At 44.9% G+C, this 17143-nt stretch overlaps 1 protein-coding gene across 1 annotated transcript in view; it reads right to left on the bottom strand.

Moving 5' to 3' along the window:
- The window catches only part of SUMF1 (sulfatase modifying factor 1), a 102442-nt gene that overhangs the window by 73372 nt on the left and 11927 nt on the right, over positions 1 to 17143 (bottom strand). Inside the window, exons 5-6 of the mRNA XM_038771739.1 lie at positions 8817 to 8990; positions 7078 to 7152 (exon numbers count right to left, since the gene is read on the bottom strand). Coding sequence (XP_038627667.1) covers positions 7078 to 7152; positions 8817 to 8990 — 249 coding nt within the window. The remainder of the gene's footprint in view (positions 1 to 7077; positions 7153 to 8816; positions 8991 to 17143) is intronic.

The following is a 17143-nucleotide window of genomic DNA, read 5'->3' as shown; positions in this document are numbered from 1 at the left end:
ATTTTTCACTAACACCTAGTACAATGCTCTGCTCATAGGCTTAAATAAAAAACTGATGATGATGAAAGTTCATTGCCCATCCTGGCTAATACAATTTATGTTGGTTTAGATAGTTTCATTGCCATATATCCTCACTAATGGTTCTCATTCTAGCTCAGTCATCACTTATTTTCTTTAAACTGATTATAGAATTTTTTTTTCCTTAAACCCTAATAGTATTAACCAAACAAGTAATAAAGTATTTCATTCAAGATGACCATTTTGGATCCTATCTTCACTTTTGAATATTACTTGCATTTCCAGTCTCTTGTTGCCCATAGCGTAGAGTTAATGAATAAATGCTAAATGTTACCCTCATTTTTCTACCAAAGATGTCATTACAAGACACGCTAATACTAATGACAATTTTTATTAACCACATGACTCTCGATAAAAGCCAGTCTCCTACGGTAAACGCGGGTCCAATCACCAATGACCTCCTCCTACTAAGCCCCACTTTTCCTCAGCTCCCACTCCCTTCCACGTCACCCTGACTCGCCCCAGTTGCTCTTCCCCCCTCTCCCCGCCCCACAGCACTTATGTATCTATGTATATATCTATAATTTTATTTATTTATATTGATGCCTGTTTACTTGTATTGACGTCTGTCTCCCCTCCTCTAGACTGAGAGCCCATTGTGGGCAGGGACGGTCTTTCTTTATTTGCTGCATTGTACTTTCCAAGCCCTTACTACAGTGCTCTGCATGCAGTAAGCGCTTAATAAATAGGATTGAATGAATGAATGAATACTGAATTTCTGTTTTTACCATTATAGAACCTTTTGAGATCACCACCCCCAAGCTAGCCTAAGACACCGGGAGTCACAAAGAGGCAAAATTCAGTACCTATTAAGTGCATGCAAAGATACTTTCTGTAAACCCAACAGAGCTGAGGCTTCGAGAGGATCACGAGACGAAGGGTCAAAAGCAGAAACAGCAACAGGTACCGCAAACAACGAATACGACCACAGTACGACAAAAGGCGAGCCGGTGCGCACATAGCATGGTACCCACCGGTCTTTAAAACACACCCACAACCATGAATGAACTTCGCCATCGACACCATCTTCTCTCGGGACAAAAGAGCAACTACGTCGGGTGGGCCACGTGGACGTGGCCGCTGCTGACGGTGCCCCGGTGCCTGCCGCCCCTCCATCCCGGCCCTCGGCTCGGCTCCCAGCATGAGCGCCTCCAGCCACACCGACTTAAATTAAATCACAGCCCTGGCCTCTCTCTCCACCACATGGCCACACGACTCCACTGGGTACCTGTCTCATCCCATCCCCTCCCTCGCCTTCCACTGAGGCCCTCTGTGTCCTCCTCTAGCAGCCGCCATGCTGCCCCCCAGGATTCCTCAGCGGCTCTTCTCCGCGTCACCGAAGAGCTTCCACCCCAACCTGCCCTGCACCACCACCCACTTCTAGACTGTGAGCCCGCTGCTGGGTAGGGACCGTCTCTATATGTTGCCAACTTGTACTTCCCAAGCGCTTAGTACAGTGCTCTGCACACAGTAAGTGCTCAATAAATATGACTGAATGAATGAATGAAAGAGGGAAGCTGCCGCGGTCTGGCGTCGCCTCCACAGAACCTCGGGAAGATTGGGGCGGCTGCTGCTGGAGTACTGCTGTGGCCACGGTTGAGACGGTGGATTCTGAGCCGTGAGGAGCCTGAAACTCTGCCCAGCATCCTACTTATCTTTGTTTTTGTCCTCATGCTGTCTTAGTGTTTTGTTCCACCTATCCTTATGTGTCGGTTGCCATTCCCCACTCCCTCTTTCAATTTTTAGATTTTGAGCCCTCCAAGGGACAGGGACCATGTGGCTCAGTGGAAAGAGCACGGGCTTTGGAGTCAGAGGTCAGGGGTTCAAATCCCGGCTCCGCCACTTGTCAGCTGTGTGACTTTGGGCAAGTCACTTAACTTCTCTGGGCCTCAGTTCCCTCATCTGTAAAATGGGGATTAAGACTGTGAGCCCCACGTGGGACAACCTGATTACCTTGTATCTACCCCAGCACTTCAAACAGTGCTTGGTACATAGTAAGCGCTTAACAAATACCAATATTATTATTATTATTATTAATTCCCACTTGTGGATTCTTTCCCAGCACTCAGAATCAATCAATGGTATTTGATTACTTATTTTTTTTTTTTAGTAATATTTGTTAAGCACCTTCTATGTGTCAAGCACCATTCTAAGCACTGGGGAAGATACGAGTTACTCAGGTCGGACACAATCCCTGTCCTACACAGGACTCACAATCTAAGTTGGAGGGAGAATAGGCGTTTCATCTCCACTTTAGAGTTGAGGAAACTGAGGCTCAGAAAAGTTAAGTGACTTGCCCAATATCACACGGTAGACAAATGGAGGAGCCAGGACTAGAACACAGTTCCTCGACTCCAAGGCCCGTGCTCTTTCCATTAAGCCATGCTGCTTATTGTGTGCAGAGCACTGTACTGAGCAACTGGGACAGTACAACACAAGCATTGGGAGACATGTTCCCTGCCCACCAGGAGCTTACAGCCTAGTGGAAGAGACAGATGTCAAAATAAGTTATGGCTCTGTACATTAAGTGCTGCGGGGCTGAGGGGAGGGTGATTATCAAGTGCTTAAAGGGTACATATCCAAGTGCTTAGGCGACACGGAAGGGGAAATGAGGGCTTAGTCGGGGAAGGCCTCTTGGAGGAGATGTCATTTTAGTGAGGTTTTGAAGGTGGGGAGAGTGATGGTCTGTCAGACACGAAGAAGGAGGGAAATTTCAGGTCAGGGGAATGACATGAGGGCAAGGAGTCAGCGGCGAGATAGACGGGATCGAGGTCCAGTGAGTAGGTTGGCGCTAAAGGAGCCAAGTTGTAGCAAGAGATCAGTGAGTACAGTAATGAGGACTAGCATCGCTTAGTGGAAAGAGCATGGGCTTAGGACAACCTGATTATGTTGTATCTATCCCAGTGCTTAGAAAAGTGCTTGGTACATAGTAAGCACTTAAATACCATCATCATCATCATCATCATCATCATTATTATTATTATTATTACAGTGCTCTGCCTACTGCACGCACTTAATACTACTACTACTACTACTCAAAACCAAAGTCTACAGTCACGTACAGGCACTACTTTTTCATAAAGACCACTCTGCAGAAAGGAAGATTCACAAAGACAACAGAATAATATAACAGACACATTCCCTGCCCACACTGAGTTTACAGTTTCAACACAGTTGAAAGGTTTGGTTTCCCACGATGAACAATCTGAGTAAATATTTCACTACCATAATCCAGGATTTCTAGTCCTTTTTCTAGCTAAAGATGTATCCACTTTCCTAGTTTCACGATGGGACCTACAGACATCTGGCAGCAATTGGCTCCTGCCACTGCTTCTAAAAACTGTTTGGAAATTCTTAACTGTACCGACTCGGTTTCACTGTACTCTCCCAAGAGCTTAGTACAGTGCTCTGCACACAGTAAGTAGTCAATAAATACAACTGATTGATAGGAAGGTGCTGTACCAAACAATGCAAATTACTAGTCTACACATCAGTAACGGGGAAAAAAAGTTAAGGTTAGGTAATCATATATGCAATTAGAAAACACAGCAGGGGAGGCAAACAGGTACTGGGAAGCAGTAGGGCCTAGTGGAAAGAGCCCAGGGCCTAGGAGTCAGAAGCCCTGGGTTCTAATCCTGGCTCCGCCACTTACCAGCTGTGTGACCTAGGACAAGTCATTTCACATATCTGTGCCTCAGTTCCCTCATCTGCAAAATGGGGATTCAAAATCTGTTTCCTCTCCTACTTAGACTGAGGCCCATGTGAGAGCTTATTTTGTAACTACGCCCGTGCTTGGCACAGAGTAAGCATTTAACAAATAACACAATTATAAGATCTCACACAAACTGAAACCCAAAAAAGTTAAATTACAGAACGCACACTCAAGGTCAGAGAGCATCTGGCAGTTGTGGGTTTTGCTTCACAAGTGAAATCAACCAACATTTGTTGATCCCTTTAAATGGCATTTATTAATGCAAATCCCTTGACAACGTCTGAGCCCAGGATTTCAAATGTCCTGAATGACAAATTTATACATAGAGATCCTAACTCCTTATTATCCTGAGGTCATAATTAACCTTAAGCACTCACCACTGATCAGATTATACAATAGGGTATTTGTCATAACAAGCAAATCAAACTCGAGCCCTCTGTGGGAAAGAAAACAGCCAGCCCACGCAAATAATTTACCAGTTTTCCCCACAGAACATCAGAAAAGCGTTTCACCTTAATCCCAATTTTTCCAGTGGTTCACATGCGTCAGCTACATTGTTTAAAATAAAATGGGCAGGGAAGCATAGCCTTGCAGTGCTGATTTTTCCCCTGCGTAATACAGCAATGTCAAGAAGAGTGGACAGCGTGACTCCAACATACAAAGACTTCAGGCAGGAGTTTGAAGGTGTACAATGTAACCAAAGCGATTTGAGACTGAATCCCTTCCATTTTCGTCACCATTCATTTAATCTTTGTTAGCCCATTATTCCCGTAGGCCTTTCCCCGCTCTCGCCTTCCCTTGCTTTCTCCACACTGATAGGGCAGTGGCCTCTGAAGACAGGTCCCCTCTCATCAGCATCACCTGAAGGAGTACAGCCTAGTGGATGGAGCACAGACCTCAGACTCAGAAGGTCCTGGGTTCTAATGCCGACCCTGCCACTTGTCTGCTGTGTGACCTTAGGCAGGTCATTTCACTTCTCTGTGCCTCAGTTCTCTCATCCATAAAATGGGGATTAAGACCGTGAGCCCCATGTGGGACAGGGACTGTGTCCAACCTGATTAACTTGTATCTACCCCAGAGCTTAGAACAGAGCTGGACACATAGTAAGCACTTAAATACCATTGTTATTATTATTATTATTACCTGGCCCTCTGGCAACTCTACCAGAGCACACTGGTTTAAGAGCCAAATGACTCAAAAGCCTATATGTGGATAGAAACCATGATACACAGAGATACTCCCCCCCGACTTCTCTACATTCGGAAGGCAGGAAGCAACCCCTTTCCAAGTTTGGTTTGCTGTAGGTTGGCAGGTACTGCTATATGCCGACAACTGTGCTCTTGAGACATGTGCACAGTGAACAAACCAATACAGATTGTACTAAGCACTGGTACAATAGAGGTAGAAGAACCAATCCCTGGCTTCAAAAAGATTATAATCCAATTTACACATAGGAGGATGAATCGCTCGAATAGTTCGTAAACCGACACATACAGAAGTGCAACGAAGTACAATGTACACGAAAATGAGGAGGATGCGACCTGGGGAGGAAAAAAAACTCATCGGGGAAAGTCTCCAGGAGCATGTGGGATTTTAGAAGGGCTTTGAAGACGGGGAGAGATGTGGTCTGGCGGACTTGAATGGGGAGGAAAATGAAGGACTACTATAATGCCAGATTCAGTCATTCCGGCCACAAGGCGATATTTTACTGTGTGACTGGAAAAGTATGCAATGGAAGAATAGAGGCACATAGTGCCAGAGCCTGGCCATAACAGATCCAAGTATAGAGCAGCTTTGTGAGAATGACTGAATGTACTATAATACTAATTCACTAGCATCACAGAGGGAACTGCTTAAAGTTCATTACATCCAATAAACATATAGTGATGGCAAAATTCTCACGGTGGCAGTTGGTTTCCTCTACCACATTAATGAACCACTGATTCAGTCTGAGAAAAGTACAATTTTGGTTTTCAGTCAGGCAGTCAATTGTATTTATTGAGCGCTTACAGTGTGCCGAGAACTGTACTATGTGCTGGGGGGAGTACACTATAACAGACACATTCCCTGCTCACAATCAGCTTACAGTCTAGAGGGGGAGACGGGCATTAATGTAAATACATGAAATTACAGGTATGTGCCTAAGTGCTGTGGGGCTGGGAGGGGAGGATGAATAAAGGGAGCAAGTCAAGGTGGTGCAGAAGGGAATGGGAGAAGAGGAAAGGAGGATTTAGTCAGGGAAGGCCTCTTCGGGGAGATGTGCTTTCAATAAGTCTTTAAAGGCGGGGAGAGCCATTGTCCATCAGATAGGAAGAGGAAGGGCGTTCCAGACCAGAGCCAGGACGTGGGTGAGATGGCGGCGGTGAGATAGACGAGAATGACCTGGTGCACCAAAGCCCAGTTACTCATACTGTGTACTCTCTCTCTCTCGTTTTTAAACCATCTTCTTTCTAGCCCTTCATTTCCCCTTGAAACAAACGTTGACACGGCTATTTTTTGATAACGCAGGGACTTTCAAGAATGTCAACTATCATACTGTAATACGAATGACTGCTCAGTTGAATTGTGATACTGTTGCAGATACTTGGCCCAAATGGATAGGCACTTCAGCATCACCAATGGTATCTACTGAGCGCTATGTGCAGAAAACTGTACTAAACGTTTGGGAGAGTAAAATATAACAGAGTTAGCAGGCACGTTCCCTCCGCGCAATGAGTTCACAGTCTAGTGGATGAGCTTACAATTCAGTGGAAGTTATTACCACCTGCCTCTACCACCACAACTGGAACAAGAGAAGATCAAATACTTTCAAGACAAAGCAAGAAACAAAATAAAACCAAAACCAAAAATAAAAGAAATTGATCAAAAGATATTTACTCTCCTACAATATCAACTGCAAGCAGAGGAAACCAACACGGGCCTGCATAACACACCTGCCTCCAGGCACTGCTGAATGGGATGGTGGTGGTTGCTGAGCTATCAAATCTATCAATAGTATTTATTGAGCACTTACTGTTTGCAGACCACCACACTAAGCATTTGGGAGAGTAAACTCCAGCGAGTAGATGCAATCCGTGCCCTCGGGGAGCTTACAATCTAGTGAACCAGTGGGGAAGCGCTCAGTAAATATGATTGATTGACTGACTCTATGATTAGCCCACTTCCCAGAAGTTAATGCACTCTGCAATCCTTGAAACTCATTATTCTGCATGAGATTTTTTAGGCAAACTCAGAATATGAACCTCTCAGGATTGATATAGAATCCAATGCAATTAGACACTACTCACAGCCTGATGAATTCCAGTCTTCACTTGTTCGCTCAACATGCTTTCAAAGACAAAAGAGTCTCCAAATTTCTCTGCCTACAAGAGAAAGGTAAAAAAAAAAAGAAAAACACCATCCGAGACTGTCTTTCCAACTCCGAAACTGATTCTTTACATACAGAACGTTACATACAAAATGATTCTTTACATACATACAAAGTTTCCTCATTATTTCCCCCAAGTATCTGGAAACCACTTGAACAGAGAACTATTCTAACAGGCCTTGTGGGTGACAGACCCGTAGTTATCATTCTTTCTTCACACAATTGTCAATTCACCTGATAAATTACAGACTAATCTATCTCAACAGAGATTAGTTTTGGAGAAAGTTCCAATTTCTAGTGATTAGAACATGCAATGGGATATCATATACGTGATTCTGAAGAGGTTATATAAAAACCTTTCCTTTGCTTCCAACACTAGTGGAAATAATAATAATAATGATGGCATTTGTTAAGTGCTTACTATGTGCAAAGCACTGTTCTAAGCGCGGGGGGGGGATACAAGGTGATCAGGTTGTCCCACGTGGAGCTCACAGTCTTCACCCTCATTTTACAGATGAGGGAACTGAGGCACAGAGAAGTGAAGTGACTTGCCCAAAGTCACACAGCTGACAAGTGGCGGAGCCGGGATTAGAACACATGACTTCTGACTCCCAAGCCCGGGCTCTTTCCACTGAGCCACGCTGCTTCTCAACCTGGAAAGAGTCCAGCCAGGCTTGGGAATCAGAAGACCTGGGTTCTTATCCTGGCTCTGCCACGTGACTACCGTGTGACCTTGGGTAAGTCACTTCCCTTCTCAGTGCCTCAGCTCCCATGTCTGGAAAATGGGGATTAAATCCCTGTTCTCCTTTCCTCCTAGACTGTGAGCCTAATGTGGGACAGGGACTGTGTCCAACCTGGTTAAGTTGGATCTCCTCAACACTTAGTACAGTGCTTGGCACTTAGGTGCTTAAAGACCACTATTATTACTAATTATAATAATTATGGTATTTGTTAAGCACTTACTAGGTGTCAAGCACTGTTCTAAGCGCTGGGGTAGATATAGGGTAATCAGGTTTTCCCATGTGGGGCTCACAGTCTTAATCCCCATTTTACAGATGAGGTAACTGGGGCATACGAGTTAAGTGACTTGCCCAAAACCACACAGCAGACAACTTGTGGAGCTGGGATTAGAACGCACGTCCTCTGACTCCCAAGCTCGTGCTCCTTCCACTATATCACGCTGCTATACAATATATTAAAATTATATAATAATAATAATAGCAAACTACAACAGGAAAAGCTGCTCCATCATTAATTTCTTAGAGTAACTAACACAACTGACAACAACATGGCCTAGTGGAAAGAGTACTAGCCTGGGAATCAGAAGGACATAGGTTCTACTCCCGGCCCCCCGACTTCTCTGCTGTGTGACCATGGGCAAGTCACTTATCTTCTCTAGGCCTCAGTTCTCTCAGATGTAAAATGGGGATTAAGACTGTGAGCCCCATGTCAGACACGGACTGTGTCCAACCCAATTACCTTGTATCTACCCCAATATCTAGAACAGTGTTTGAAACATAGTAAGCGCCTAGCAACGACAAAAAAAGGAGGGAAAAGTGGCTTCATTTAGAGTATTAGTTGCAAGTTCAGTACCTGATGAAGAGACATCTCCTCATAAAGTGACTAAGTAACCTAGCTATGAGGTAATAGGTGCCCTACCTCTGTAAGATAGCCTGTAGAGTTCACAAACTTCTCAAACTCCGCATTACTAACTTCATACAGATCCATGTAAAAGGCATGCATGTTGACTCTTCTGGCCGGTCCTTCCCCATCCTGTTGTATTTGAGGATCATCTGTGCCCATTGTAAATACTCCAGCAGGAATGGGGGCCATCTGCAATTGAGAAAAGATTGAGAAATAAGGAGAACACTCATTTTTTAGCACTTTATTGCTGGTCTTCACTTCAGTTAAAATGCTACATGCTAACCTTCAAATAAATCATTCTTTAGATCATGAGTCCCAGGTGGGCCAGGCAATGTGTCCAACCTGATTTTCCCATATAATAATGATGGTATTTGATCTACCCCAGCGCTTAATGAAGCGCACATAGTAAGTGCTTAAGTACCTTTATCATCATCATCACATCATTTGGGGCTTTAAAGGATGTACGTAAAAATAATTTGTGGGTCTCAATCGCTTGGAGTGAAAAATGTTACATTTGTACCTATCACTTCTCTAAGAGAAACAGAAAGCTTTCAGGTGAAATGGAGTGATTCGGCACTACCATCCTCCTCCTCGTGATCATATGTATCCCTTTGGTGCTGCACTAGGTACACAATAAAAGCAGAAGACATGATCCCTGCCTTCAAGGAGTTTCTAATCTCATGGGAGAAGACAGATAGAATAACACACAATACAATGGGAGCCAAAGGGAAAATATACAACCAGTAACGGTAACAACAGAAGTATGCCTTTTTCTGTCGAATAAGTGAAATAAATGCATATGGGTACAATGCTAAAAGTGGCCGAGGGGGTCAATGTTCATTCATTCATTCAATCGTATTTATTGAGCGCTTACTGTGTGCAGAGCACTGTACTAAGCGCTTGGGAAGTACAAGTCAGCAATAGATAGAGACGGTCCCTACCCAAAAACGGGCTCACAGTCTAGAAGGGGGAGACAGACAACAAAACATGTAGACAGGTGTCAAAACCGTCAGAATAAACAGAATTAGAGCTATATGCACATCATTAATAAAATAGAGTAGTAAATATGTACAAGTAAAATAAATAGAGTAATACATCTGTACAAATATATACAAGCGCTGTGGGGAGGGGATGGAGGTAGGGTGGGGGGGGATGGGGAGGAGGAGAGGAAAAAGGGGGCTCAGTCTGGGGAGGCTTCCTGGAGGAGGTGAGCTCTCAGTAGGGCTTTGAAGGGAGGAAGAGAGCTTGTTTGGCGGATGTGTGGAGGGAGGGCATTCCAGGCCAGAGGAAGGATGTGGGCCGGGGGTCGACGGCGGGACAGGCGAGAACGAGGCACAGTGAGGAGGTTAGCGGCCGAGGAGTGGAGGGTGCAGGCTGGGCTGTAGAAGGAGAGAAGGGAGGTGAGGTAGGAGGGGGAGAGGTGATGGAGAGCCTTGAAGCCACCAGTGAGGAGTTTTTACTTGATTCGTAGGTTGACAGGCAACCACTGGTGATTTCTGAGGAAGGGAGTGACATGCCCAGGGCGTTTCTGTACAAAGATAATACGGGCGGCAGAGTGAAGTATAGACTGAAGCGGGGAGAGACAGGAGGATGGGAGATCAGGGAGGAGGTTACCTCAGCATAACAAAGTTGTGAGTTCTAATCACACTTGTGGAATAAGGATCTTTTTTAGATCCTAACTCCACAACCAGGAGTAGAACCCAGGCCTCCCATCTCTCGGGGCCGTTACTTTTCCTCTAGGCTACTGCAGCCCTCTCACGGGAAGGCTTCCTTCATCCTATTTCAAGCAGAGGAGAAAGAAAGAAGAAGAAAGAAGGAAGGAGAAGAAAGAATTTGCAATGCAGCTTCTCCTTTCTCGCAGTTTCCCCCCGCCACCCAAACTCCCCAACACTGGCTTCACCAGTAAGAATGGGTGTACAGGCAAAATCCTGACAGGTTGACTGTTATACTCTGCCCCACACTTAACGCTGGACCCCAGAGAGCCTCACAGCCGTCAGTACTCCTGGGGCCTGAGATACCCAGCAAGGCTGCAGACTGGACAGAAATCCGTTTCCTGTACGACGCCTGCCTTCTCTGCTCCCTGATTCCCGAGCCATCCCCGCTGCTGACTGCCTCATCCTATACCCCCCATGGTTCTGCCTCTCAGAAAGGGGGGATGGAGTGGACACAGTTACAGTCACCACCAATGTGATCTGTGATCAGAAAGGCGGGGATTAATCGGAGATCTCTGACTACTGCTTGGAGTTATTTTTGATTGTTTCTTGAAAAATCAATTTCTAAAAAGAAAATAAACTGACCAAAGAGAAATAGTCAGCTGAAATGAAATGAAAGGACATAGTCCACAGATTAGAGTATAAGAGCCTGGACCTTTAGCTCTGAATTTCTTTTTCTGTTAACTCACTGCAAAATATTGGAAAGCTGATCCATATTCTGCGTACATTTCACCTTTTTGGAAAACAAAACACACTTGCTGGTGAGCTAGATCTCTCATGATACCTCGAAAGCAACATAGCCTAGTGGAAAGAGCATGGGCCTGGGAGCTGGAGGACCTGAATTCTAATCCCGCAAAATGCCACATGTCAGCTGTGTGACCTTGGGTAAGTCAACTGACTTCTCTGTGCCTCAGTTATCTCATTGGTAAAATAATAATAATTATTATGGTACTTGTTAGGTCCTTCTGTGTCCCAAGTGCTTAGAGGGTACAGATCCAAGTGCATAGGTGACACAGAAAGGAGGGGTGTAGGGGAAAAGAGGATTTAGTAATCCCTTAGCAGCAGTAGTTGATAAAAACAACTTGGTAATTGCAAAAGTCCACAAGATGAAATGGCACATTTTCCTACAGGCTGAATCTTTGTGGTGAAGTCAAGTAGACTGCTCTCTTAGCAAGACCTATTTAAATTTTACCTCCCTTTAAAACCTGGACAAACTACCTTTTCGAGATCATTTTGACACTATTCCTACAACTTTCTGTCTGAAGCAATCTTTTATCTTTGTCTTTATAGAGCAGTTAGAACCTCAGGTTTCTCGTACAATGATTGAGAGGCTTTTGCTGTAGAAAATCACTGTTTCATCAATTTCCAAACAATCTAAGTAAATCCTTAGACAGAGTGTTGTAGCTGGACTGTAGTGATACAGCTCATATCGTTTTTAAAAAAATTTTCTTATGATATTTAAGTGCTATTTGTGAGGCACTGTACTAAGCACTGAGGTAGATACAAACTAATTAGATTGGACACAGTCCATGTCAATCGTATTGACTGAGCGCTTACCAAGTGCAGAGCACTGCACTAAGCACTTGTAGCAAAATTAACAAACACGTTCCCTGCCCATAACGAGCTCACAGTCTAGAGTCCTACATGGGACTCACAGTCTTAATCCCCATTTTACAGATGAGGTAATTGAGGCACAGAGAAGTGAAGTGACTTGCCCAAGGTCACACAGCAGACAAGTGGCATTTCTGAGATTAGAACTCAGGTCTAGAAGCAGAAGCAGTGTGAAGGAGAAGCGGCAGAAGGAGAAGCAGCGTGGCTTAGCAGAAGGAGCCAGGGCTTGGGAGACAAAGGTCATGGGTTCTAATCCCAGATCCGCCACTTGTCAGCTGTGTGACTTTGAGTAAATCACTTAACTTCTCTGTGCCTCAGTTCCTTCATCTGTAAAAAGGGGATTAAGACTGGGAGCCCCACATGGGACAACCTGATTAGCTTGTATCTACCCCAGTGCTTAGAACAGTGCTCGGCACATAGTAAGCACTTAACAAATACCGTTATTATCATTATTATTATTATTATGTGGCAGAGTCAGGATTAGAACCCAGGTCCTCTGACTCCCAAGCCTGTGTTCTTTCCACTAGGCCACACTGCTTCTCTGCCGTACATTCTTTTCCCATGGTTAGCTGAGCAAAGGTATGATTCTCACCTAGGTGATGTAGGTTCCAGAACCACACTGTTTGTAACGCTCTCATCCATTTGATGCTAAGGAGGACATGGAGGGTGGTTCTGTTGGAACCACCCTACAAGTCAGGAAAGGCACCTGTGGTCAAATCCAGGTCTCAGAACCCCACTTGAAGTCAGACAACGGTTCCACTGACCTTCAATCTGACCTACTAGCTATTTTGCTCGGGTTTCCTATCGGTGTCTCTCCTCGTATCACTGGACAGCGCGGGACCTAGTCAACAACAACTGACAGCATTCGGCTGTGTCTCCAGGGTAAATCCTTGTCTGAACATAGAGCAGAGCAGCTCAGTCTTCTTCAGGCTAACTGCCAATCCAGAAGGCTTGGCTGATTCTGAGAAGTAGTTCGCAAACCTCTGCACATGTGATTCTAGAGCACAGTTCATTGGTGCATGGAAGCTCTTGGCTGAATCATTTAAGGCCTTTTGATGATGCTGTCACCCTGCTCTACGGAGAGGTTTTCCCAGGGGATCAGCATCATCTTCTGACTCCAGCTCCCAGATTCTTTAGTAGCTCCTTAAGGATCAGACAAAGCCACTACAAAACCGCACTTGGGGCAATCCATATCATCAGGAGGAGCAGAGTCAAAGGACCTGGTTCTAATCCCGGCTCCGCCGTTTGCCTGCTGAGACCCCTTGGGCAAGTCACTTTTCTGGGCTTCAGTTTCCTCACCTGTAAAACGGGGATTCAATACCTGTTCTCCCTCCTACTTAGGTTGTGAGCCCCATGTGGGACAGGAACTGTGTCTGACCTGACGATCTTGTTCTTGACCCGATTATCTGTTCTAAGCACCTGCCTCCAGTGCTTAGGAACAGTGCTTGAAACATAGTAAGCACTTAAATACCTCGATCATTATTATTATCATCATCATAATCTCAGGGTCTTGATAAACACTCAGGCCAACCACACTTTTTCAGCAGGTGTCAGAGCCCAAGTCTACCGGTGCCAAGTGCTTCAGAAAGGTCTATTACTGGCATGTAGACAGCCTGATATTGTTCCCTGAACTTCTCACGCAGCTGAAGTGCAGCACAGATCGTTTCCTCCTCTGGGTTCTGCTAGAGAATAGGACAGCAAAAGGCGTGTTTCTACAACAAAGACTCTATGGAGAGACTTTGCAGCATTAAAAGCAAATTCCCAACTGAAATAAATGGGATGAAGTTAATTTCCCAGCCTACAAATTTCAGCTACTCATCTCCCCTATCAATTGTATTTATTGAGCACTTATTGTGTGCAGGGCACTGTACTAAGCACTTGTCATTGCGAGCGCATGACCTATTCCACAGAATCCTCAAGTACATCCTTCTATGTGTATCATCATCGTCAACAATGATATTTATTGAGCGCTTACTGCGTGCAGAGCACTGTACTGAGTGCTTGGGAGAGGACAATACGGCAGAGTCGGGAGACCCAATCCCTGCCCACGACAAGAGAGAAAGCCTCCACCTGCTCTCTGCAATATTCTCTGATCCAGCCAAACCTTTATCTGTTGATGAGGAAAATACTGCCACTAAGAGACCCCATTCGGGCTACAGAGAGGCTGCTTAAAGGGCCCTCACCACTTAGGTGTAATACATGCATCCCTTTAGAGGAGTATAAGCGAGTCTGGGAGAAGTTTACTTCCCAAGCGCTTAGAACAGTGTTCTGCACACAGTAAGCACTCAATAAATATGATTGAATCTTGCCATATCCCTTTTTAAATCTACACACCTGGGGCAAAAAGCAGACACACAGCCCAGCATGACTCCATCCATACTTATCAACCAATCAACAGCATCTATTGAGCGCTTGGGACACTGTAGTAAGCACTTGGGAGAGTGCACTGAGTCGGTAGACACGTTCCCTGCCCACAATGAGTTTATGGCCTAGAGGGAAGAGAGGGCAGAGGAGAATGCTTTTACCGTGAAAAGTCATGTTGGGGGACCAAAAATGCGGTTTTGCCAACATCAGGCTTATGCTACTGATGATGATGGTATTTGTTGAACGCTTACTATGTGCCAAGCACTGTTCTTCCCATCGATACTCTCAAATTATGCACTTACCAAAATTCCATTAGCCCAAGCTCCATAATGTACACATTCGGTGACATGACAGGAAAAAAAAGAGTAAAGCTATTAGACACCCTTTACCCTCAGGTCAAACAAAAGTATAGTCACCTAGACTGTAAGCTCGTTGTGGATAGGGAACGCATCTACCAACTCTGTCATACTGTCCTCTCCCAAGCACTTAGTATGGTGCACCACACACTGTAAGCGCTCAATAAATACCATTGATATCTCATATTTCTTTACGCCTGCAGTGTGCCCATCGCAAAAGATTCAAGATGGACAATTGTTTGAAACCTTCCTTAAGACACACATGCCTACAAACATCCCTCTCCCCAGTTCCACACGGCAAGATCTGTCTCAGCTTATTTAATGAACAGGCCCACTGTACTAAAGAATATCTTAAGGGCAAATACCAAAATCGGGGCTCTGTTGCCAAGTACCGGGATCTACAGTGAACTCTGATATCCTTTTCACAGCGAGGTCTAGAGGGAAGAGCACACGGCTGGGAGTTACAAGATCAGGATTCTAATTCTAACTTGGCCACCGGCCTGATGTGTAACCTTGGACAAGTGACTGAACCTCTCTGGACTCAGGTTTCCTCATCCGTAAAATAAGGATAACACCAGCCTCCACTTGAGCTAACGGCCTCCTATCTGCCCCAGATTTCACACAAATTAAGCACTTAGTAAATGCGTCAAATAAGGACCCTCTCTTGTTGCCCCTCAATAATTTGGAGACACCAAGATCTACTCTTTTAAAAATATTCCTTTCAAAGTTTTGCATTTTTAAACCGTACACCCCTACTTTTGAAAGCTCTATTTCTTCCACAGAGGTCTATTTTTTTTCTTCCTCACAGACAGTCTTCTAATACAAACACCGCCAGAGCATATGTGTTGCCTTCAATTGTGAGTGCAAATACAGGACTCGGTGTACTGATCAACCTTTTCAGGGTTGTCATGATATGACAACTGATGTAACCTCAGGAGGAAATTGTAGTAACAGCCAACAGTAAGCTTAGCGTTGCCTTGCCACATGAGGGGAACAAGATGATATTTTTAAAAACCCGAAAACACACAGTAGAACATAAAACAGTGAGATGCCAACATTAAAGCTGATCATAGCATCACTGATTCATTGAAGCTAGATTACAAGTTATCAATCAATCGATGGCATTTATCGAGCACTTTGGTGCACAGAGCACTGTACTAAATGCTTGGGAGAGTACACGCTTCCTACCCATCAGGGGCTTACGGTCTAGAGGGGGAGACAGACATTAAAATAAATTAAGGCTACGTACGTAAGTGCTGGGGTGGAGAGGGTGGGGTGAATATCAAGTGCTTAAAGGGTACAGATCCAAGTGCACAGGAAATGCATTAGACCTCTTGGAGATGTGATTGTAATGAGGTTTTGAAGGTGGGGAGAATGGCGGTCTGTTGGATATGAAGCGGGAGGGAGTTTCAGGCCAGGGGTGAACGTAGGGCCAGGGGTCGGAGGCAAAACAGACGAGATTGAGGTACAGCGAGCAAGTGGGCACTGGATGAGCAAAGTGAGCAGGCTGGGCTGTAGTAAAAAATCAGTGAGGTAAGATAGAAGAGGGCGAGCTGATTGGGTACTTTACAGCCGATGGTAAAGAGTTTGTTCGATGCAGTGGCTTTTGAGACTGGGGAGATGTGTACGGAGTGTTTTTTTTAGAAAAAAAGATTCTGGCAGCAGAGCGAAGTAAGGAGTGGAAAGGGAAGAATGCATGCTTCTTTCTAGACTGTAAGCTCCTTGTGGGCACAGATTGTACCTATCAACTCTGTTGCACGGTACTCTCCCAGCCTTTAGTACAGTGCTCTGTACATGATAGTTGCTCAATAAATACCACTGATAAATTGATTGAGAGAGGAGGGAGGTCGGCAAGGAGGCTGATGCAGTAGTCAAAGGAGGATATAAATGCTAGTAGCAGCAAAGTAGCGGTTTAGATGCAGAGGAAAGGGTGGATTTTAGTGATGTCATGAACGCAGTACCGACAGGATTTGGTGACAGACTGAATATGTGGGTTAAATGAGAGACATGATTTGAGGATAATGCCAAAGTGATAGGGTTGTGAAACGGGGAGGATAGCAGTGTTTAGAGTGATCGAGGATCCCCTTGCAATCAATCATATTCACTGATCTCTTACGGTGCGTGGAGCACTGTATTAAGCTCTCGAGAGAGTACAATACAATGGAGTTGGTAGACACGGTCCCTGACCACAAGGAGTTTACGGTCTACAGGGGAGAGGGAGACATTAAAATAAACGATCAAGATGTAAACAAGTGTTATGGGGCTGAGGGTGGGGTGAATAAAGGATACAACACAAAAG

Source organism: Tachyglossus aculeatus, chromosome X1 (genome assembly GCF_015852505.1).
Source record: "Tachyglossus aculeatus isolate mTacAcu1 chromosome X1, mTacAcu1.pri, whole genome shotgun sequence".
NCBI classification, from domain to species: domain Eukaryota; kingdom Metazoa; phylum Chordata; class Mammalia; order Monotremata; family Tachyglossidae; genus Tachyglossus; species Tachyglossus aculeatus.
The sequence above is the reverse complement of the archived record's forward strand: the minus strand, read 5'-3'. Positions and strand labels throughout refer to the sequence as shown.